The 23,958-nt window shown below is 35.6% G+C and overlaps 2 protein-coding genes across 4 annotated transcripts; one reads left to right on the forward strand and one right to left on the reverse strand.

Moving 5' to 3' along the window:
• Positions 1–537: 537 nt before the first annotated feature.
• Positions 538–10,108, forward strand: Asap (ArfGAP domain of ASAP). 3 transcript variants are annotated; one of them, XM_066299490.1, is made up of 16 exons: positions 538–992; positions 2,396–2,468; positions 2,626–3,029; positions 3,550–3,635; positions 3,889–4,051; positions 4,101–4,374; positions 4,426–4,650; positions 4,705–4,927; positions 4,982–5,162; positions 5,218–5,517; positions 5,571–5,690; positions 5,742–5,796; positions 5,852–6,052; positions 6,102–6,292; positions 6,635–6,685; positions 8,866–10,108. In XM_066299490.1, the coding sequence occupies exons 1-16, from the start codon at positions 867–869 to the stop codon at positions 9,166–9,168; spliced, it is 2,976 nt and encodes a 991-aa protein (XP_066155587.1). In that variant the 5' UTR covers positions 538–866; the 3' UTR covers positions 9,169–10,108. The 3 variants fall into 3 exon arrangements, with proteins under 3 accessions (XP_066155587.1, XP_066155588.1, XP_066155589.1); XM_066299491.1 differs by having other exon boundaries at positions 4,113–4,374; XM_066299492.1 differs by lacking the exon at positions 6,635–6,685.
• A 51-nt stretch (positions 10,109–10,159) lies between these two features.
• On the reverse strand, positions 10,160–15,681 carry LOC136348571 (leucine-rich repeat and IQ domain-containing protein 4-like). Its single transcript, XM_066299493.1, has 2 exons — positions 15,505–15,681; positions 10,160–12,721 (listed from the first exon to the last, which is right to left on the reverse strand). Exon 2 carries the CDS (start codon positions 12,715–12,717, stop codon positions 10,627–10,629), a length of 2,091 nt encoding a protein of 696 aa, XP_066155590.1. The 5' UTR covers positions 12,718–12,721; positions 15,505–15,681; the 3' UTR covers positions 10,160–10,626.
• Between the last annotated feature and the right edge of the window lie 8,277 nt (positions 15,682–23,958).

Here is a 23,958-nt window from a genome sequence, read left to right on the forward strand (position 1 = left end):
TACTTAGAGCACATAGAGTACATCTGTTCCGTGTAATAGGAAGCTTAAGTAAATACTATATTAAAATACCGAACAAATGTTTTCTGTTGTAATTTTGCAATTATTGTTATTTTATTCTTTTGTTGTGGTTTTAAGTATAAGCGTAGTTTACTTGCCGGTCGCAAAACTTTTCTGATTCCTCGTTAAGCAGATATTCGGTTTCAGAGATCGATATTAAAGAATATGTAATGTTACTGCACGTTAAAGAGGAAGGGTTAATCATAATGCCTTTCGATCCGAAAGAGCGTTACGAGAAAAGCGGGCCTACACATAAATTAGTTCCATCCACATACATAACGTTGTTAAGCGAACCTATTCCAGTACACATATCTAATTCGGCTGAAACGTAGAATCGAGATCAGCGCCTACATTAGCCACTTTACAGATAACTAGTTACTGTACTATTGACTTAATAGCCTTCTCTGTTTCGGGTTTTTCGTTGGAAGATGGCGCTGCACTGACATGTGCCACAACTGCCATTTCAGATAAAACAGGAAAATCCCTATCGCAAACACGAATCCCTGTTGAAAATCAGTTGTATTCCTGCATTACATGGTTCGTTCGCGGTTTATGTGTAAAATAATTGCAACGTTTTTCTCAAAAACTGTTTATTTAGTTAGCAAGCCTTAAGGATACTTGCTTAGGTCCTCTGTGTAGACTATATACTATGCAATAAATAATTCCAGAATTAGGACAAGGTTTCTGAATAGTGAAGTTAGGTGGTGATAATGCTTGACAAATTTGTGTTTATTCCGGGAATTAATGAATATTTACAAGTGTGATTTAATGGTATTTTGACTTATTTTTTGTGTCTCGCCGTGGAAAATATGCCCACTTTAATCGGAGTTTCTGAATTTGTTGACGAAACCAGAGATGACTACAATTCGCCTATTACATCAACTTTCGTTTCGCGAATGCAACAGTGTAGAAATACCATTACAGCATTGGAAGAGGTAAGATTCATTTCCGCAAGGGAAGGATGTAATAAGTATAAATAGTTACCTCATTTCCTCTTTCCCAATTCCTAAGTGAGAATTCTTTGATAATGTCTTTCACAGACTCATTTTTGCATTCACTCATTATTAGTGATAAGCCCCTCTTTAAACAATTTTATGATTAGTGTCTGAGAAAGGAATAAAATTATAAAGAGATTTTCCAGTAGGTGCTTTCGAAACCAAACATCTTTGTTCAAGTCTTTATCATGCATAATAAATTTGCTATATCATTGATCTTTGTCATTTGGGGCTTTAGAATCAGACTACTACAGGTTAGAACTATAAAATTTTAAGATCATATATTTGATTAAAAGGTAACATAGGAGAAGTTAAGAATAATTTTGACACAGAAAGGATGTAATGAATTTACATGCCTACCTACCTAATTTTCTATTTCCTAATTAAAAATTGCTAAGTCAGAATTGCTTTGTAATGTTTTTCCTTTTCTAGATTCATTTTTATCTTCAGCTCTCCTCAAACAAAATTGTCATTCATTTATATTTAAATAACAAATAATCAGCAATAGTTCTGACTCTAAGTGTCAGCTTCTTGATTCTGGGGAGTACAACATTCCCCAAAAATAATACCAATATATTTTTTTAAATTTAAATCTGAGAAATTTGATCAACATAAATACATGCAATCTGGATACAAAAAAGCATTTATATGTGCACTTAGGATTTTCTAATACCAAATTAAATTCATAAGTGTTATCTTAAATCCCTACAATGAGTGGGCAAACTATGAAATTAATTATATATAAAGTCATGTAAATAGGTCAGTTATCATGTAATTAGGTTACCTTTTAAGTAGATAATAAATAATGTGTTATGAATAAAATAATTAAACATCAATATTCTAAAACCTTTTTTAAAAGAAACATTTTGGCAAATGGGTTTAGTATTTTATGCAGATTTCAAATGGTCAAAAACACTTATCATTTGAATATTGATTATGCTGTGATATTTATCTTAAGTTCAATACTACCATGTCTATTATATACTTATTATTAGCAAAACAAGAACCACCTTTATTCAGTTATCTATTTTTTCCTACAATCCTAGTTATTTACTTTCATGTCAATCTAACTTTTTTTACTTTTTTTTAATGAAATTAATTCTTGCTGGTATTTTATCAATCACTTTCTATAGAAAATATTATTCAACTTTAAATTTAAATTTACTTAATCTCCTATGCATGTTTAAAGTTAATAGCTTACCTAGATTTATCTGGGTTGCCTTGTTTTAATAGTGTATATGCAAACAAACTTAAATTTCAAGTTTGGTGGCTGTGAAAATAGATATTTTAGGACACACATCGCCCAGTCCAAATTTTAGTATAATAAATTTATTACTTTGCAGACTCTGGATTATGATAGAGATGGGTTGAATAAAATGAAAAAGGCCGTTAAGGCCATCCACACTTCAGGGATATGTAAGTATTTGATCAAAAAATTAATCTAAAAATTTAAGTTACTGGTGAATTAGCCAATTGGCTAATTCAATTGTTATAATCAAAATTAGCAATTCCCGTTTAATTAACATAAATGACGTAACATGCTGGAAGTGTTGACACCAATTCAATATTTCAGGCCATGTTGATAATGAGTCATGCCTGGTTAAGGCATTAGAAAAAATAGGCCAAAATGCAATCACAAAAGAGCATGAAGAGACTATAGGAAATGCTTTCATGAAATTCGCTGTAGTGACTCAGGAACTATCTGCTCTTATGAAAACCTTAATGCAGAACCTTAATAACATTGTCATGTTCCCCTTGGATAGTCTCTTGAAAGGGGATTTGCGAGGAGTTAAGGGAGATCTGAAAAGGCCTTTTGACAAAGCTTGGAAGGACTATGAAAGCAAGTATGCAAAAATTGAGAAGGAGAAAAAGCAACAGGCCAAGGAAGTTGGTTTGATACGTTCAGAAATCACTGCCGCAGAAATTGCTGATGAGATGGAGAAGGAGAGGAGGTTATTCCAACTTCAGATGTGTGAGGTAAGAAACTTATATCACTAGCACTGTTTAATACTGTAGTGTAGCACTAAACTGTACTATGTACTGTAGTTATTAATAATATTAGTAGTAGCTTTGTTTGGATTTAAAATTTTCAATATTGAATAAGTATAAACAATGAAGAAACATTATTTCTCCTCTAAGTATGACTAATAATTGTTTAACGTAAACTGCTATAAGCCAAGTGACCACGATGTACGTATGTAAACATCTAAATTTGCATTTCGAGAAGGTTCTTTATGTGATATGAATTTGCAAGTGACCACAACCGACCGTGCATTTTAATCCTGGAAAATATGCAGAATTTTATTGTTGCAAACGTTAATGACCTCTTAAGAATTGTCCAATTTTCTTCGCCCAATTTGCTGGACAGGATGTATTAAATTAGAGATGGTTTATACATGCAGATTTCAGATTTTCTGTTATCAGTCCACACACCGTGCATCCGGGGCAGCAATCGAAATAAATACGACAAAAACGTTACCATACAATTTTTTTTCAGTATCTCATTAAATACAATGAAATCAAGACGAAAAAAGGGATCGATCTTCTTCAAAGCCTGGTGGAATATTACCACGCGCAAACCAAGTAAGTGCATCTATTTTGTGGCATTAAAGGTATTTGTCAGGTATTTATGCCAATTATTTTCTTGATAATAGGAATTCCTGTATTATTACCGTGCCTGCAAAAGACGGCTTCAAAGAAAAATCTTTAAATTGGCCGTTTTTTCTGCTTTTATTTTAAGCTTTTATGATTTTTTGAAATTGTGTTCTAACAATATATAACAATATTTGTCTAATTATAAGGACATAAAATTTCAATTTTATAAATACGTTTTCAGTTACTTTCAAGACGGGCTAAAAACCATTGAGCATTTTGGTAATTATGTAGCTGATTTGAGCGTAAAGTTGCAAAAAATTAAGCAAGCTCAAGATGAAGAAAAGCGTAAGCTCTCGGATTTGAGGAACCTCATTAAATCCACTCCTAATTTAGATAAAGGCGAAGTAAGAATTTTCTTAGCAAAATTTGTTTTTTTTGCAAATAATATTTTAGACATACTCCCAGGCAGATAAGGGCGCTGCGGGATATTCTTTACATCAGCTGCAAGGAGATAAGCACCATGGAGTGACTAGAACTGGGCACTTATTAAAAAAATCTGAAGGAAAAATGAGAAGAGTGTGGCAGAAAAGGAAATGTCGAGTTCAGGCCGAAGGTTACCTTGATATTTGTCATGCAGATGAAAGTAAACCTCCCACAAGAGTGAATCTTCTTACGTGTCAAATCAAAATGGTTCCCGATGATAAAAGAGGATTTGATTTGATTTCTTGTAAGTATTTATTTTCTAATAAAATTATGTCATAAATGTTTTCCTCTGTAGACAACAGAACTTATCATTTCCAAGCGGAAGACGAAGTGGATCAAAGAGCCTGGATGTCGGTGTTAATAAATTGCAAGGAAATGGCTTTAATGAAAGCTTTTGATGACAGTAGTAAAACCGGAAGGGACAAAGTGAACAGCTTTAGAGAACTGCAACAAGCTATTATCAAGTACATACAAAAGATACCTGGGAACGACGCTTGCTGCGATTGTAATTCGCAAAATGGTAAGGCCACTTGCTTATCAAATGTCTTGATTTCAATGTAATTTTTTTTTATAGATGCCACTTGGCTTTCAACTAACTTTGGTATAATAGTTTGCATTGAATGTTCTGGGATTCACAGGGATTTAGGTGTACATATATCTCGAATCCAGTCTTTGACTTTGGATAATGTTGGAACTAGTCAGTTAGTATTAGCTAGATTTATGACCAATCACATGTTTAATGATATTATGGAAGCTCGACTGCCTCCAATGGAAAAGCTGGACCCTTCAAGCTCAATGTATCCAATTGTTATTTAATTTATAGTGCTGTAGAGATAATGATGTTTTTTTAGGGAAGAAAGACTTAACTTTATTAGAGCTAAATATGTAGAGAAACGTTTTGCTATAACAACTTGCTCATCCGAACAAGAGAAGCTTTTCGACCTTGAAGAGGCAGTCAACAGGGGTGATTTGTCATTATTACTTCAAGCGTTTTCTGAAAATGTAGATTTAGGAGCTTGTTTGCCGTCATCTGTAAGTTACGCCTCAATTTTTTCTTTGTAAGTTTTATTTTATTTTGATTTTGCAGAAAATCGGTGAAACTGCCCTACACAGAGCCATAATAAACGAGTCAGGCCGAACTCTGCATATAGTAGATTTCCTCATTCAAAACATGTCCAATTCAACTCTGGATAAAACCACCAACCCACCCTCCCATCCTGAAGTGATAGGGTGTAACACAGCGTTACATTTATGCGCTATGTACGACAAAGTGGAGTGTATGAAACTTCTTTTCCGAAGCGGTGCCGACGCCAACATTCGTAATTCCCAAAATAAGACCCCCATGGATATTGCTCAAGAGTATGGAAACACTACATGTCAAGAATTGGTGAGGAGAAATTATGGTAGATTGTATAAGTATTAATGGTTCAATTAATATAGCTGCAAAATGCTGTGAATAGGCTGAAGAATTATTTTGATAACATTAATATAGACTGGAATTTGTCTCACGATGACGGGTCCACTGATTTCTCAGATGATGAAACCATTATTGAAGATAGGGTATACAATGAGATGTTTGAAATTATTTTATACTAAGCAAATTCATTTTAGAATGGCTCATTAACACCTGAGAAGAAAAATAGGTCTAGACCTCCTAGTTATTCAGGTTAATGTCATCATTTATTTTAGTTTTTATTATTAATTTTTATTTTTGTGTCTAGCACCCAGTGCTCATGGGAGTATTAAAAAGAGAGTAGCACCTCTCCCTCCACCTACCACTTCAGGCCAATATGGCACCTTACCAAGCAGTCACACCAGAACTCCTTCTGATCCAATGGCTGCGGGGTATCATACATTGAACCATACACATCGACGGTCACCTAGCAGTGATTCCAGTTCTGGTAGATCTGTGATTCCTATTGGTAAATATAGTCTTAGTTATTTAGTGGTGGGTCGAATCTTAATTTATAGGGGGAAAATTAGTCATGCCAGATTGTAAAAACATTGACAAAATGGCATTGTTACGAAGGCCCCAAAACCCACCTCCTCCCGCTCCCTTAAATCGACTTTCCAATGGGAGGTCAAATGAAAGTATTTCTTCTATGGCGTCTGACATAGACCTTCCAGGAGTAAGCCATAACCCTGTACCACCGCCACGTAGGGTAAGTTTTAGGTATATCTAAACTCATTTAACATATGAAAAGAACCACGATTTTATTTGAAATTTAAATTGTTCATCGGACCAACGTGATTCGCAAAGATAAAACTATGGTTGGTTAGTTAAGGCATGTATTTCAAGTGAGATAAGTAGTGTTGAAAGTGTCGAATGTTTGGTCAAATTTACATACAGTGCATGCATGCGGAATGATCTCTCAATTCTGTCTTTTATCCTTGGAAATTTGCTAGGAAGCAAATAAGCATTGTGCAGAGTAAATTTTGAAAATGTGGTACTTTTTTTCATATAGTATTTGTATAAAATATTGTGAGTCGACTTGAATTTGCAGAGACGGAAATGCCGTGTGGATAGTTTTACTGAAGAGAATGATTCTAGCCTGGTAATGATACAAATTAGTTTTTTCTTGTCATTAATATGTTGCACTCGTTTTTTTGATTATATAATACTATGTTCAACGGGTCAGAGTGTGTTACGTTTTGTTCTTAACCCAGCATGAGCGTTTATGTGGTGCATGGACGCATATTAACCATTTATCCACCTCATAAATGCTTTTTTGCAGTAAGGAAATATGTTGTAAGCAGCAATTATCAAACATCATATTCTCCGTGTTTAAGGGTGACTAGTTTTTAAATGGACACCTCGTGTGTATCGCACGTTACTGAATATTCCTGCTTTTAAACATTCGTGTTTACCAGTGATTTATTTGACTGTTTAACGTAACAGAAAGTGGAACCCAAGCTTTAACTATTAAATTTTTGAACGTACGGTAACTTCCGATAATTTCTACTACTTTCACGAAAACAATTTCAATTAAAGGACAAATACAAGGTGGAACATTAACTCGACTTAATTGTTTTTTCATTTACTAGAATAAATTTGTGCCATTGTAAATAAAACCCCCCAACCTCTATTTCTTGGACTCCGTAACATAGAAAATTGGAATTTAGCTTAGGCTAACTACTAACAAATATTAGGTATTTTCTAACAGTGAATAATATCTAGTAAGAGTTCTAATAAAAGGCACATCTTATCCAATGATCTTATTTACTAAGACCGAGACTTCATGTCAATATTGGTCTCGTAATGGCAATTAGAGTCACGGTGTTGATGGCGAACCCAAGAGAAATTAGTTTCGTGGTTTAGCATTCACCTCGTGATAAGCTCTAGTGTCGAGTGCAAGCCATAAAGTATAATTTGATAAACGCATACGGTATGTATGGCTTCTCGTGTTTATCAATTTTACACTGCACACTACAATATTTTTTTTACAAAGGCACGGGTATTAACTTAATTGTCTTTTGTAAGTTTAATTAATTATTATAATAAAATTTTAATATACACACATACGGTAAATAGCTTTATCACATGTATGTCAATCATCGCAGCTTAATATTGCACGTGTGAAAAAAGGTCCCTTTTAGGTCGTAAATGCATGTGGTAAAACTATTTTATCGTATGCTAGTAGAAAATTAATTTTACTGTACGCAAGCGCGGCAAAGTAGTACCTTCGACCTCCCATATCCAAACAGGGGTTGCAAAAAATTCAAATTTACATGAATTCGTGACTATAACAGCCGTAGGAATCACGATTACTCATGCGCCAATTGGGTTTGTATGAATTTCTCACATTTAATTTCTCTACAGATCATATGACGACCTGATTAAGTGCTAAAACGGTCGTTCGACGAAGAAATGGAATCATAAGTTCCTCTATGAGGAGCACGCATTAATTTTCTTAAGAGTTTGTTTACGGGTAATACGAATACACGTACGTACCCCATTAAGACCCGTGAAGCTTGAATTTTTAATCTGAGGAGGACGCTCTCCTCAAAATGACGTGTTATGTATGTAGCCTATGAAAGTAATAGTTGTAAAATAGTTGCTAGTGACATGAAATCAATTACTGGGCTTCCACTAAAATCTTATTTTCTTAATGGAAGGTATAGTTTACATAAGTTTTTACGTAAGAAGAATTTTAAACATCCATTACGCGCCGTTTAAAATTCTTATTACTTAATATAGGTTTATCTTAATTCAAGAATCCTCAAGAGTTTAGTAATTATGTACCAAAGAGCGAAAATTTACTTGCGTTGTTTCGGCTAATTCAAATTCTTTAATATTACAAACTGTATTTTAAATGGCCACAAAAACCGAAATATAAAAATCTTGTTTATGGTCGTTTTTAAACAGAAAGAAAATTAGAAAATGGACATTAAAATACAAACACAGTTTTTTTTGTCGATGAGTTATTCACTTCAATATTCGAAATTTCAACTTTCTTTGTGGGGGGTTTAAAAAATAAAAGGAGGGGGAGAAAGCCAATCATTAACGTCTGTATTTCCCCTTTTATTCGTTATCGAAAAACCTGTCGCCTTACAGAGGTGTGTCAAATTAAAAGTAAGAGTAAAATCCATGTATTTCCACCATGTAGTATGTTAAAATGCTAAAGTGGAGAAATCACCGGTGAATACTGGTCATTCTGCTATATATGAGGAAAAGAAAATCCCATCTCTGCATATTCCAAACTAAACAATTTTTTAAATCAAGACATTTTTACAGACTTCAGATTCGCCTCCTCAAAGAACATCTTCTAGTCCGATATCTACAGTGTGTTCTCCACGTTCTGTACCGCCGGGTCGATTATCATATACAAGTAATGGCTTTTCTGGGTTAAGAAGATGCAAGGCTTTGTACGATTGCGCAGCAGATAACGAGGACGAACTCTCATTTCAAGAGGGTGAAATTATAGTCGTGATTAAGGAGCAAACTGACGACGATAACTGGATGGAGGGTGTAGTGGAAAACGAACCCGATAGGACTGGAATGTTTCCTATAAGTTTCGTGCACATACTACCAGATTAATTGTAAGTTGCCGTTGTTATGGGATCCTCGAGAAAAATGTGTATTTAACGCGCATAAGGAAAATGTACCCTGGTAGAGTTACAAAGCAAAGGACGCATGCTCGAACGGTTAAATACCTTTTAGACGTTTGGGCACACGATTCTTTTGATGCTGATGCCACGTTAGTATTGTTTGATTATTGTAAAAATGTACGTAGGTGTTTATATGATTTTTTTTACTTTATTATTTTGCGCTATTTATTAATTTAGTGGTATTTATAGGCTAAGTGAATCATCAAACAACTAGTCACCTCAACAAATTGATTTTCCCAAGATGCTTTTTTCACGATATATGCAGGCAGTTTTTTTTTTAAGTTTATATTTGGCAAGTCATACCATGTGAAATAAATCACTCGGTGTAGTTCGTCTATTTCTATTAATCTATTCACCAAATAAATCATAACAAGCAGAATAAAATATTTTTAAATGCAATAAAAAAAGGTATTTGCATGTTGTCTGGCTTCAATTTCATATTTACGTGTCATAAAACAGGGGTAAGTGGAGGACGTGTGATGATTTTTGTTTCCTTTTTCGTCGTTCCGGTTTAACAACTTGCATTTTTACAGTGACCGTTTGTTGAAGCGGTAATCATTTTTTTTTTAATTTGTTTCCTTAAAAATACCTCAAGCTAAATCGGAATGTAAACAGTAGAATAAAATGTGTATTGCCATATTATCGACGAAATAAACAAGTCCTTGCAGTCTATCCTGCTGCACCTTTGAAGGTGAGTATAGGATTTCATGTATATATAGCTATTTTTGTAGAAAAGCATAATTAATATAGATTGATTGTGAAATATTTTAAAACCAAAGATCATAGGGAAAGCTATCTGTCTGACCAGTTTTTCTTTAACTGCTTATTGTAAAGAAATTGAATAAATTTACAATATATGTGACTGATTAGACACGTGTGTTATTGTATCCCAGTGGAAAAACATAAAGACAACGCAAAGCTAATAGAGGCACGCCTTCATTTATTACTCTAGCATGCCTGTAGAAGCTACAAGTTATAATATTTTGTAAGTACTTCAAATTATGTATTTATGGCATGGAATGTGAAAGATATTAACTCTAGAGTTAAAACAATTTTTTTACCGATCGTTACTATAAAGCTTAACATTAATAAAAAAACCATAACGTTTCTAATCTAAAATGCTAATTAACATATAAACAATACAAATAATGATAATGAAAATGACTTTTAAGAGAAGGCTTAAGTGGTTTTATCAAAGGTCCCTGACCTTTCGTATCTATATTACAATCGACATACTTCAATAAACGGACAAATTTTAAATTGACAAAATCATTTAAGCACAGCTCCAAGCTGCTTACAGATTACAACACAGTTAAAACAGACTTAGGGGAAAATGTTTGACATAAACAACCTCTTTCATAAAGGTTTCCTAATTTAATTGAATAAATTAGGGGTTGGAATGAACTGAAGGCGGTGCGGTGAATGTGTAACGGCTCATTTTGGGGGTGGCCGGGCCAGACAAGTCCTCGGAAAGAGGCCTGTAAATGGATCCACTATGCTTCTTTTCAAACTGCGCGGTCAATCGGGGGATTATTTTAATCCTCGGCAAATTGGCTTTATACATATTGGCGCCGTTGTTACGTCTCAAGAAGCAAAGCGTGATTACTACGACAATTATCAAAACCGCCAGAGCAGTCAAAACGAACACCGAGGTGATAGATAGGATGTAAGACACCCTCGCCAAGTTGTTTTCCTCTGCAGACTCTGAGGCTGCAGTGACTGACTTCTCCCCATCTTCGTAATCTTCAGATTTGTAGTCGTCATCGTAATTGTAGTAGTCATCATCATCATCATCGGCTGGGAGCTGTTCAAGCTGTTCACGTTCGTCGTTAACACTATCAAATGACTTATTGAAATCGTAGTTCATGTCAAATTTTTCGTCAACAATTTCGGTCTCTTCAATGTCATTTGATACTTCTGGGCAGTTATCTTTACGTAACTTGTCCCAACCATTATCAATGAAAGCATCTATGTTATCGATCAGCGGTTCGTCATATGTTTTTTTGCTATCCACAAGATTGACTGACATGGATTCCAGATGGTTAATGGCTTTGCACACTTTGTCACTGAACTTCAGAGGATTATCAGATAGATCGATGATTTCAAGCTTTGGAATGATTTCAAAGTCGCTAACACTTAGTGTGACTAATTCGTTCGAAGGCAGGTACAATTTCTTGAGCGCGTTAAGAGTCGTAGCGTTATTGCTCCATAACTTGTTGATTTTACAATTGCTGGCATCCAGTTTGTTCAACACATGATTGAATGCAAAGTTCTCAGGGTTTAGTTGGAGCAACGGATTATTGGCTACATTAAGAGTTTCCAAGTTTTTATTATCGTCAAAAGCATTTGTCAATATTTGAATCTTGTTGTGAGATAAATCTAATATCAATAGGCTTCTGAGGTAAGTCAACATATCTTGGACATAGGTCAGCCTGTTATGAGACAAGTTCAATTTTACCAGAGCTGGCATGAATTTGAAGACATCTCGATGTACCATGGTCAGATGGCAATTTTGGCAAGAGAAGTCATAGATTTCAAACGTGTCATTAACCAAAGTGAAATTTGGCAGATTTTCCAATTTGTTACCATCTAAAATTACCTTTTGCAGTTTGTGGTTGCGGCTGAACACGTCATCATTCAATGTGGTTAAATTATTGTTTGCCACGTTAATAACTTGCAATTCCGTCATAAAAGCCAAGTCAGCGGCATTCAAGTTTGTGATTCTGTTATTCATCAGGTTAAGTTCATTCAGACCAAGCAGTTTCTGGGTTGACCTAGAATCGAAAGTTGTCAGAAAACAATTTTTCAATGATAAAGTCTCGAGGTTGTTGGAGGTGTTCAAAAAGAACATCTTCAGAGGATTGTTGTCTAAGTACAGGCTGTTTAGCATCTGGTTATTTACAAAGATATCGGCAGAAATTCTACTTATTTCGTTATTGGAAAGATCCAATGATTCCAAGTCGAACACTTCAGCGAAGGTGATAATGTTGATTTCTTTAATGTAATTTCCAGACAAGTTTAATAACTTAAGGGCAAACAGATTGTCCAATGGAGGGATGACGTCTAACTTGCAGTTTCTAAAATACAGCTCTTCAATGTGCTCGGAATAAAACTTCGGATTATCTTCGAAAGCACAATCGATGAAGTTCACAGTCTTCACGGTGTTGAATGCCTTTTCCTCGACGGATCCAATTCGAGCCTGCGAAATGATCACGTCTTCTAATTTTGGAAATTTCTTGAACGCGTCTTCGTCAATTTGAATTATCGTCACGTTGGAGAATTTAACGACATTTATGTAATTTTTTTCCAAGTTGTTGAAGAGCGTTGAATTGATGGTCACTGGACCATTACAGCCTGCTACGTTCAGAATATTTGGAAGCTGGTCCACGCAGTTGCAATTTGGCACACAGATACGTTTGGTCGGAGGCAAGGCCAATGCCACCGACGTCGCTATCACCAGGAGGAGCAGGATTTTCATTGATCTAAAACAAAATGTAGTGTTATTTATGAGTTCGTTCGCAGATTTAAAAAAATAATAATGTTTTGCGTCCAAAAGGGCTCTTTGAGAACTGTAAGGTATTTTACGAGATCACGACAGTATATTGCGTAGCAAAGTAAATATTGGTTTATTTGGTTGGAAATAGTTGGTAAAAATAATAACCTTCTACCTCATTGTAGGACGTTTACAAATTAAGTCACGGACCTGTTAGGTGGTCGATTAATTACATTGAAATCAGCAGATTTTAAATATAACTGGGATTTACTTTTTAGGATTTTTTTACCGACCTTAGAAACTTTTATCGGTTTACAATGCATGTGATAAGTATCTACGTCGCAATTAATGTAAGATCATTAATAACATATATGCCTTGCTAAATAAGATATGTGAACGTTATGTATAAAACCAATACATACATATGTTTAATGTTTAAGTTTCGTTTATTTGTTCTTTGCGACTGTGACGAGATTGCTTTATATTCGATATGGCCAATATTCCCATTGGTTTTAGATACTAAACAATCCATAAATGACTACTCGATAAGCAACAAAGCTTAATCGATCCATTTAGCGAGCACTTAATCACAAATCAGTAGAGGCAACATACAAGGATAGTCCCAGAAGTACCCAACCTAACACTTAAAAAGAAGGGTAATATTACGTTATTTCTCAACGTAGTCTCCTTTGTGATTTACACGCCTTTCCCAGCGATATTTTATGACTCCTATAACCTGCTCGTAGCAAGAAGCTTCGAATGTTCCAAAGTAAGCATCAACCTTCATTCTTTCTTCCTTATCGGTAAATTTTTTCTACCGAGCCATTTTTTCAAGTTTAGAAATAGGAAATGGTTCCAAAGGGGTAAATTTGGTGAATGGGGTAGACGAGGGAAAAGTTCAAAACCAAGTTGATTGGTTTTGCCCGTCGCAATGGCGGAAGTGAGGACTGGTGCGTTGCCCTGATGAAATCAGATTTTCTTTTTCACCAAATGCTTTTCCTAATTTCGAGGCAATCAAGGCAGAAACTTGGCTTTGTTACTACGCAACTTTAGCAAACACTCCATCGGAACATCCTCTCGGCGCCGTTTTTGATCATCTTGCACACAGCTCTCTCATGTCCAATTGTTTAGTGAAAATACGACGTACAGTGCTTTTTGAATTGCCTATCGCCGGGTCCAATTTTGTGGACTTTCACCACAATATCTGGAGTGGTCAGATCTGGTGTGTTATTGGGCCGACCATTGCGGAGTTCGTTTTGGGGCAGCTGGTACAACCGCACTTAAACTCTGCCACTCGATAATTTAGAATTGCTGGCGGTGGACCAGATCGCCTCAGAGCAGAAACTAATTTTACTTTGATTTTCGATGGACTCAAGACCTTTCACATGAAAGCGTTGAGTCACGTATTGATTACCAATTTTTTCCACTAAAACAAATACAAATCAATGTAGCACTTTAGATATAAGATTTTCAAGGTTGCTTTTTTGGTATTATAGGCAAATTTTTAACAAAAAAATTGCTATCTATATCTCAGGTCGCGTATATCTAGAACTATCTCCGTAGAAGCACCGATGGAGTGTTTGGTTAAATCCACTCGACACTGGGACTAAGGATCGTTTGTACCAAGCAACTATTTAGAAAATTTCCTCAAAGGCTCCTCAAGTTTAAGCAATTGATCGATGTGAACTGTCGAGGTACTTTTTGTGAGTCTGTAGCTTTCTCAAAATTCGCCCTATTTAAGTAAGCCCACTACATATGCAAAGGTGTGGGAATATTGAAATTTTTAATATCACTACGGATGAAACATGCACTCTTATAACGGTACTACAATGCTCTTGCCAACAGAGTTTATCAATACAATCTTAGTGTCACGTATTCGTATTGAGTTGAAGTTTGTCAGGACTCCGGAACCTTGGATTGGTTCTAAGTGTAAATAATTAGTTCTAGAACAATGAGGTTTGTTATTTTATTGAAAATGTTTTTAGCCTATAAAATCTAAATTTTTAGATTAAAATCATATCGTTTCCTACTCGACCAATTAATGATGCCGTTTTTTTTTAAATTGGATCCTTAAATTCCGTCTCTGACTTACAATACTCCGCAGAGAGCAATTATCTGACGAAATTAAATAAACATATCTGTACGGAAATTACACACGCTCCCTCTGTCCAATTGTTGATTTTTAATTAGCAACAAGCAGAAACATGCCAAATTCTGAAAATTAGATATCGAGCTATCTAGGAATTTTCGTAAGTCGGTTTAACTAACACGAGCATGAAAAGATTGATGGCTTTTGGTAGTAATAATCGTGGAGTTAAAAATAAGTCCATAAATCTCTGTAACTGTCCAAATTTGAAGCTATTAAACCAATACATCCTTTGTCTCTACAATTGCTTTTTCAAAAGGGTATGCGGCAATGACAGAGAAGGTATCGTTCCTGCTGCATATTTGGTTTATTATATCCTACTAGAATAAGCATTCGCCAAACGAACTCATCAATTGCTAATGAATTAGGTAGGTGGGTACTGCTCCTATTTGTAGGTATCGACTCTGCAATTGACACACTTTTTGGAAAAAGGATAGCGTAATTTTGGGCCCATACCAATTTTCAATGAGACACTTGTTCATTACAAAGGAAGTAAGCAAATTTACACAGCCTTGGGCCTAATATCTCTCCGTTCAGGCCTTTCATACCTGATGATACACTGTATTTGACAAGGATTCTTCTAAATTCATCACCCATTCTCATCGTACTTAAATATGAATACGTACCAGCAGTGTGAAATCCGCTCTGGTAAAACTCGATTGGTACTACACAAAAAATGCGTCGCGACACTTCACGAAATGACACTGTTTCAGCAAGTCCTTTCAGAACATCGAATAACGAATGCTCACTGTACCTGACCAGGTAAGTACTCGTATGGAAATGGTACGGTACCGCCTTACATTAGTACTGCTGTCTGAATACAGACGGCGAAGTGCGCTTCCAATGAAAACTTCGAATGGGTGCAGGTACAAAGTACCACGGGGTGGTGTATTTCGCATTTTGACGAATAGGTGGCAGCACCGGAGGAGCCACATTTTTCGGAAATAAATCTATCTACTATTATCTAACGCAACATCTATGGACGATGCGACGGTGAAACATTTTTTTTCCATTACAGAGGAAAATTCAACTGAAAAGCGTGAACTTCGAAAAACGAAATGTCGGAACTGCGCAACTGTGATTGGCGATGCGGTTGAAATTGATCAAGGCTGCAAATCGATATTAAATTAAAGTCAATACTTAAGTCACGTATCAGTGTATAGAGGGGGCACCTTGACGCTTTGAACAATTTTCACGCATCAGGCCTTCCCAGTTCGACACTGCGAGAGAACGTTTTGTCGTAATTTGCGTGTACAATTCGAGGAAAATTATAAACTCGGAGAAATACCGCGGTTGGAAAACCCTCGAAATGACTATTATAGGATTGTGTGTTAATCTGTGTAGAAATTTATAAAATTGTATTATCCAAATTGAAAATTTACAGGATGCGTTATGGGATAATCATTAATTACAGGAAATAGTGTTAATTATCCACATGTGTAAGCCCTAAAAATATCTGAAGAAAATGATATGTTTTCCAATAAAAATGTTATAACTAGAATGTGTGAGTATCATTCCTTCACCCACCCACGAAAATCGCTAAACAAGCAGGTCTAAAGCCCCTTCAGGTGATGACCTCTTAAGAGTCTATATTCCAAAAGAAGAGTTACCTAAGAGCCTTTGTGCATCGAAAAACATTCCCCGTAAATCCGCCAGGATAAATCGATTGTGAGTTTTCGGAAACGTGCATGGATACTAAAAACCAACCTTTGGAAACAAATGGAGGACTAATCTGAAGTTAAATAATTGAATAAGTAGAAACAAATTAGATGATAAAATTTAATCGCTCAACTGAAGCGAAATTGGGTATTTCGTTTCACTCCATGGAAGAGCATGCACGTGGGCAAGTTTTGATTTCGCTCTGAACGTTCCGCATTAAGATAAAGGATTATTCCATAAAATGAAAGTAGGTGCTGTATCTTAACTGGGTGATTGATCCTTGCCGCACGTGTCGGGTCATTAATATGCAACCGGGTGACGAAATGACAGTTCTCCCGCACGTAAAAAGTGACAATTCGGTCCTAGAAACGTAAATAGTAAATGTCAAACGATGACATAATGACTAATAACGCAATAGAATATTGATTTTCCGGTCGTGAATTTAAATCCAGCCGAAGGGAAACTCCCTAGGGGCGGTTCTAGTTATATTTCTCAACAGTTCATCGAACTTTAAACTTAAATCTTTATACCTTTCGCTATTCTAAAATCCAGACAGACTTCCAATTTCCAACTAAATTTAATTGCGTCCGAACAAACAACCTCTCGGAGACTTCTAATAAAGCGAAATTGCCATAACTAAACTTTAAATTTTCTAATTAATTATTTTAAGCTTGTCAGGTTATTTATACAATTGTGTCTATTTCTGCATTTATTTACTAACAAATTATTATTGCCATTATTAAATCCTGAAAATATCATCTTAAATAAATAGTTCCGAACATCTAAGGCGGATTGTTTATCGTGGTTTTTTCAGTTTTTGGTCGCGTCGACCACCATTCTCAATGTAACCGAGATCAGCATTCACGCTTTAGTAAGGGGTCGATTGCGTCGTTAAAATGAAATTAATTGAAGTGAAATGAATGAAAATGAGTAAAAAATATTATTTCATAATGCTCAGTGTTATCTAATGTGAATATGCAGACCACATTAACAATTATAAAAAAAAAAACAAAAGTTGCGAATATCTCGAAAACTGTCTTAAGACAGGAAACGGCTAGCCTAAGCTTTGGTGAATGCGTTTGGTGGACGCTTAAAAGTAATAGGATTGATTGCTCTAATTTTTAAAATGTTTCTCAAGAAACTTTCCATGAGAACTTCCCAAGATCACAGCCCAGGGGAGTTTTTAAGAAATTTGAATGAACATACACCTAAGAGTTCAAATAAAATTTACGTTTGGGTTCGACTCGTTTCTGTGCCGCATATTAGGAAAATCAGGTTTGTGAAGTTCCAGGAAAGTAACAAAAACCATTTTATATCGTACGGATGAAATAATTTAAATAATCCATTCATACATAATAAACAAGCTTGTTGCTCTCGCGCAGTTCAGTAACTGTAGAAGAGCACCCTCAAATTGAAAAATATTAAAAACTCAAAACGTAAACAAACGAAAATCGGATAACAACATTTGAGTTTTTTTACATTTATTTTTTATGTACAACACGCTCCTGAAGTTTGGCACGATCCTCCCGACTCACCCTGTATATCGTATTTTTTTTTGTAAGTTCTGAGGACAGTGACAGATTTGTCACTAAAGCTTAAAGAGGGTTCGTCCGAGCGCTCAATGCAGGGCGAGTGTTACTCTTAGTTAATTTTAACTCGGAAAATTGTGCAATTCTGCTTCAACAACAACTTCCACTATTCATAAAAACTGAAAAAAAAAACGTCTTACTTGTGTCAGAACATTTAAATAACTTAATACAAATCGTACAAAAGGTTCAAGCTGAATTACCATGCAAAACACGTACTGGAAGCATTTTTTCTATTCTAGAGGCTTACACGAGCTTTCTGCAGAAACCTTTTTACACTTATTAAAGCTTTTAAAAATTTTTCCGTCCTGACAAATGATACGGATAAAACGAAATGTTTTTTCAAATCCGTCGCATAACAAAACCTAAGACTCAGTAATCCGATTGGGCACCCACTTTCTTATGGTTTAAAAATCAAAGCACTGCTTTTGGACTTGAATGAGTTAAATTACTTATTAGCCTTGGAAAAATCGCATTATTGGTCTCATGCCAAAAACCTGCTAAGGATTTTTTTTTGAGGTCAGAAAAGCCGCAATGATTCAGTTTAAGAAGTTTTGAAAACATTTTTCACGTTAAAGTAAGAGTTTTTTTTTTAATTTACGCATTACAACTTTTGATACGTCTCTACACAGCGGGTGTTTACCTTGATAATGACGACAGGAAAGAGATCTTTTCGTTCAAAAACGGACTTTACGATTTCTTCTAAGGACGAGGGTGTACAGTGGGGCGCCAGGGAAAAATATCCACCCTGAATATCTTTCCTATTCTTTATAAGAAAAACGTTAAAAGACGCAAGTTTTGATAGGGAGCGGGACGTCATGTGGTCAAAAAGTTCTTTTCGAAATTTCATCTCTCTCTATCCCTGGAAACCATCCCTTTGAAATTTTCAAATTTTAAGAGTTCTCTTATACCTCACTCGAAAGGTAATTTTGTTCTTTGCATAATTAAATTTTTATTTTTTATTTTTGTACGTTATTTTTATAGAAATTAAACACAAACCAAATAAATAATTATTTTGACCATATTTACTGTTGTTTCATTTATTTTAAAAAATACGTGATCTCCATTAACTTCCAAAAACCTATACAGCTGATCCTCAAGATGTCGTCGCACGTATCGGATACTTTTAGCGTTATTGACCTGCACTCTTCGGCGATTCGGGTTTGTAACACTGTGTTTATTTGGTCTTCGAACATCCTCATAGGAAAAAATCCAGGGGGTCAAGGTAAAGAGATTTCGTGGGCTTCTCTACTTGACTTCTTCTACCCATCCATTTTCCAGTACATTCTTCATCCAGAAATTGTAGGTCAGCAGCAGTGTAGTGTGAAGATGCTTCATCCCGTCGAACAACGAATTCTTGTTCTAAGAGGCGGGGATCTTGTTCCAGCACTTCAACTATCCTGGGAGATATTATAGGGGTTGTAGATAGTTTTCTCCATTTCAGTTTCCAGGAATGTAAAATGGTTCAACAATGTGATCATCAAAAAATCTCTGCCTAAATGTCCAATTTTTGAGGGTGTTGAGCATGGGTCTCTCGGAATAAATGACGATTGATGTCGCTCCAGTATCGACAGTTATGTCTGTTAACATCATTTAAATAGAACGAACGTTCATCAGAACGTGTTATATGTATTATGCAACAAATGTTTGCTTAAATATGACATGTTGCTGAAGGATTTGCAGAATGCCCATCGTCAGTCGAAATTGTTCTCATTTAATTCCTGTACTAGTTTTATGACGTAAGGATGGAATTTTAGTTCTTTGAAAATTCGATTAAAGGTACTTTTTGAACCGCCGGACACCTCAGCAGTTTTTCATGCAGACGTTCCGTTGTCCGTTTAAAGGTGTCCCAAAAACTGCGATTCGGTCTTCATTACTTTTCATCGGGTGGTCGACTTCATATTTTTTTTGATTTCGGACGGAACCAGTCTCATTGAATTTCATTAGCAATTTGGACACATGAGGGTGACGCACTATTTGGTCCAGAGGATTCAAATTGAAGGCACGAGCCGTTACTTTTGCTGGATTCCTGTTTTTGTAATTCAGACTCACGACCTCGATTACTCTCTTGTAATGTGTAAACCATTTTCATCAAGTAAAAAATTAGGGTTTGTCAATTTTAAATGGAACGTTAGAAACCATTATTATTGATTCATTTGGGACATCGAGACATTTGAATCTAATTGTACGTTTTAAGCAGTCATTACAATAACGTTCACGGTTAAAATCTAGTTATTTGGTTTTTGTTTAATTCCTACAAGACCGATGTATGAAAATAAAAAATAAAAAATAAAAAATTCATCATGTAGAGAATGAAATTTCCTTTCAAATGAGGTATAATACAATGCCTCTTTCAATTTGAAAATTTCACAAGGGCGGTTTTCAGGGGTAGAGGGATGACATTTCGAAAACAGCCCTTTCATCAAACGATGTTCCCCTTTCTATCGAAGTTGGCGTGTTTCGATGGTTTGTTTCTTCTAACAATCGACAGTAAAGATATTAGGGGTGATCACTTTTCCCTGGAACACCCAGTATGAGGTTCGTCCAAAATATTCGCTAACAGCAAAAATATCTCATTTTAGTTTGTTGGAATGAAGGATGTCCTTCAGCGGTAACGGAGAGTTAACGCTTAAGCATTTAAATAAGCCCGAGGCGGCTTTCAGCAGTCGTAGAAGCTATTTCCTTTGGCACTCGTTTAATCCATGTTAAATGCAAATCACTGTCAGAGAAATAAACACTTATTAAGCTTGGAAAAAAGCTAATCCGGTAACCAGCAATTACTTTGAAGATTTAGCGTGTCAACCGTAATCAGAGCTCAGGATTTGGGATTGACTTATCCCAATAAGGTAATCTCCCCGGCATATCGAAGGGGTGCAAACACACTGAATACTAACGCAAACCTAAAGACGATGTAAATATTATAATTCTACGTGTTACTCGCTTTATTCAAAATTTACACAGCGCGGGAGGTACTTAAGTTTAGTCGTTCTTGAAACTTTGAAAAGCTCTATAAGCCCGACTAAGCGGGGTTGTAATATATAGGGTGTTAATTAAGTACGTAGGCAAGCGTTAAGGGGCGAATCTTTGAAGAATGTTAAGATCACAAGGTCATATAAAACCACAACGGCTAAGTACTTGACTTACAGGGTATTTAAATAAAAACTTCAATTTAGTTTTTTGGTGGTATTTTTCGACGGCAACTCGACATTCTGACGAAGCTTAGAATGCCGGGAGAGTTTGTTAAGGGAAACTCAAATATTTTCCGAGTTTTGTTGTTTACAGATAGAGGGCTCCGTATATTTTAATATACCTGACTTAAAATAGTCTTAACTTTTTGTGGTCCACTGTATGCAACTTTTGAATAATAAACCGATACTGAATTCATTTGAACCGATAAAGGACACTTCCAGTATTTTGCGCTAAAAGTAGTCTTTCTGGGAAAAACCGGTCTTTTAAAAACTTATCTCTGTAACGCCTTTGCACGAGAAAACAACGGCTTCAAAACAAGCATTGGAAAACAATGCTTACGTTTCCACAGCAGCAAATTCCCAAAATTGAACGATAACCAATTTTAAGAACCCAAAAGTGGCTGTCAAAACCCAAACTCGGTGCATGTGCGTTTATGAGTAATAAATTGTGGGCCATGTTTGAAATGGTCCAATTTACCAACGCAGAAATGGCAGTTCTGCATTTTGTCTACTTAATGGTTTACGGTAATGCTCAAGCTGCAAGATGAATGTGTCAAACGCGATTCCCCACCGAGTGTCCCCACACGTTGTAACTTGCATTAAAATTTGAGCAGGACCTTAGAAAGGGCTGCAAGTGTCCGAACGGGTGAAATTGAAGAAGCAGTAAATTGAATATTACACGTGCAACTATGTGCCAATTTTTGATGTTTTTTTCATAGCAAAAATTCAAAATTCAAACCCGTTTTTTTTACAACCAGAAGTACCTTTGTCGGGAAAAATGAGTGTTTGATATGTTTAATTGAGCGATGATTTTTTTTTTTTTCAAAAATCTTATAACGTCAATTAGGAAAAAAACTGTTACCATTTGAACTCAGATACACTGCCCGCAACGGTCTTGGTACCCTTCTATCAAACGTATATTATTGCCTATAACTTTTTAACAACTAGTATGATTTTTATATACACTTTACGTATTAATTCACACACTTCTGCTACATTAAATAATATAACTAATTAACGCTACAATTATCGGCATGTTAAGAAAAAAATACATTTTCGTCCGGCGGGCAAAATACAACCTCGCAGAAGTCTTGGTACCTATAACAGAATAAAGTTATATTTCTGGTACATGTAATTATTAGTACCCTGCTGGGTACCCCTTTAATTTTATAACTTGTAATAGCCTATTTGGCGTTGAATGAATAAGTTTTTTTGTTACATCAGCGGTTATCTTAGGCCATCCCTCCAAAATAATCCGTTTTAGACATTCTTTACTTTGAATATGGTGCTGACGAATTTTAGACTCTAAAACACTCCATAAATGTTCAATCGGGTTTAAGTCTGGACTCTGAGGAGGTGTTTCCAACAAATGAGGGGTATTATATATGAGCCATTGACGTGCATTGTAGGCCTTATGTTTGGGGTCGTTGCCTTGCTGGAAGTAAACATCCTCAGAAAGCCCCAACTTTTGGGCGCTTTGCTTTAAATTTGTCTTTAAAACGTTGAGATACACTTTATGATCCACGATTCCCTCTATTATATAAATATTCCCCACTCTGATTATTATATTCTCCCAGCTGACATACAACCCCAAGCCATGATACCGCCACCTCCATGTTTCACGGTTTTCGTAGTGTTGCTCGGACTCAATGCAGTATTTGACTTTCGCCACACTTTTATGCATCCATCAGATCCAAAAACATTAAATCGACTTTCGTCTGACCAAATCGCTTTATCCCAGAAGTCAGGAGGAGAATTTTTGTACTCCTGAGCAAATTTCAATCTATCTCCTCAATCTATATCCTTCAATCCTACTCTGCTTACCAACATATGGCTTCTTGCGAGGAGTACAACTTTTACTTTTACAACTCGACGAATTGTGTCTTCATGCACTATCTTTCCATGTTGTTGCTGCAACTCACCAGCAATTTTTGGAGCACTTTGGGATTCTTTTTGACTTCCACGAGTATCCATCTCTCCTCTCGTTGCGTTAACTTCCGTGGGCGGCCCGTTAGGACTTCATTTTGAATTCTTCCTTCAGTATCATGTCGATTAGTAACTTTTCGAATTGCGGATTTACTTCTTTTCAAAATATTTCCAATTTCGGTATGGGATTTTCCTTCTTTATGCAAATTTATTGCAATTTTGCGTTCACTAATATTCGATTCTGTTCGTGCCATTTTAAAGTTAACAGAAGTAAGCTTAAACTGATAAAAAAAATTTGATTTCGATATTCTATGTACATATTTAGACTTACTTTGGCTGTTCTTTCTTTTTTTCTTTGCAATATCATCAAAAATATAAATAAATATACTTTTACGTGTACCAAGACTTTTGCGGGCCAGCGTATATCACAACAACCAGCGCCCTCTAACGGCAAACGAGAAACTGAGGAAATATTTGAGTAACATTTTTCATTATCAACTTTTCCGGTGTGCAAAACACCTAAATAATGTGTTCCGGTCCGAAAATGTAATTAAAAACGAAATAAAAATTTTAACTTGATTACCCTGTGTCTCGATGACTTGGCTGTGGCAGAATACGGATTATTTTAAATCTTATAAATTTTCAACGATTCACCCCTTAAAGTTTGTCTACATACTTCATTTACACCTAGTGTATGTATGTTAGTGCTGGAAATTTCCTA

This window comes from Euwallacea fornicatus, chromosome 33, assembly GCF_040115645.1.
Source record: "Euwallacea fornicatus isolate EFF26 chromosome 33, ASM4011564v1, whole genome shotgun sequence".
Taxonomy (NCBI): domain Eukaryota; kingdom Metazoa; phylum Arthropoda; class Insecta; order Coleoptera; family Curculionidae; genus Euwallacea; species Euwallacea fornicatus.

Excerpts from the sequence above, each read along its gene's own strand:
- LOC136348571 (XM_066299493.1), bottom strand. The coding sequence starts at position 12,717 with ATGAAAATCCTGCTCCTCCTGGTGATAGCGACGTCGGTGGCATTGGCC.
- Asap (XM_066299490.1), top strand. The coding sequence starts at position 867 with ATGCCCACTTTAATCGGAGTTTCTGAATTTGTTGACGAAACCAGAGAT. Across the intron at positions 5,691-5,741 it reads AAACCATTATTGAAGATAGG|AATGGCTCATTAACACCTGA; the intron begins GTATACAATGAG and ends AATTCATTTTAG. Across the intron at positions 6,293-6,634 it reads CTGTACCACCGCCACGTAGG|AGACGGAAATGCCGTGTGGA; the intron begins GTAAGTTTTAGG and ends TTGAATTTGCAG.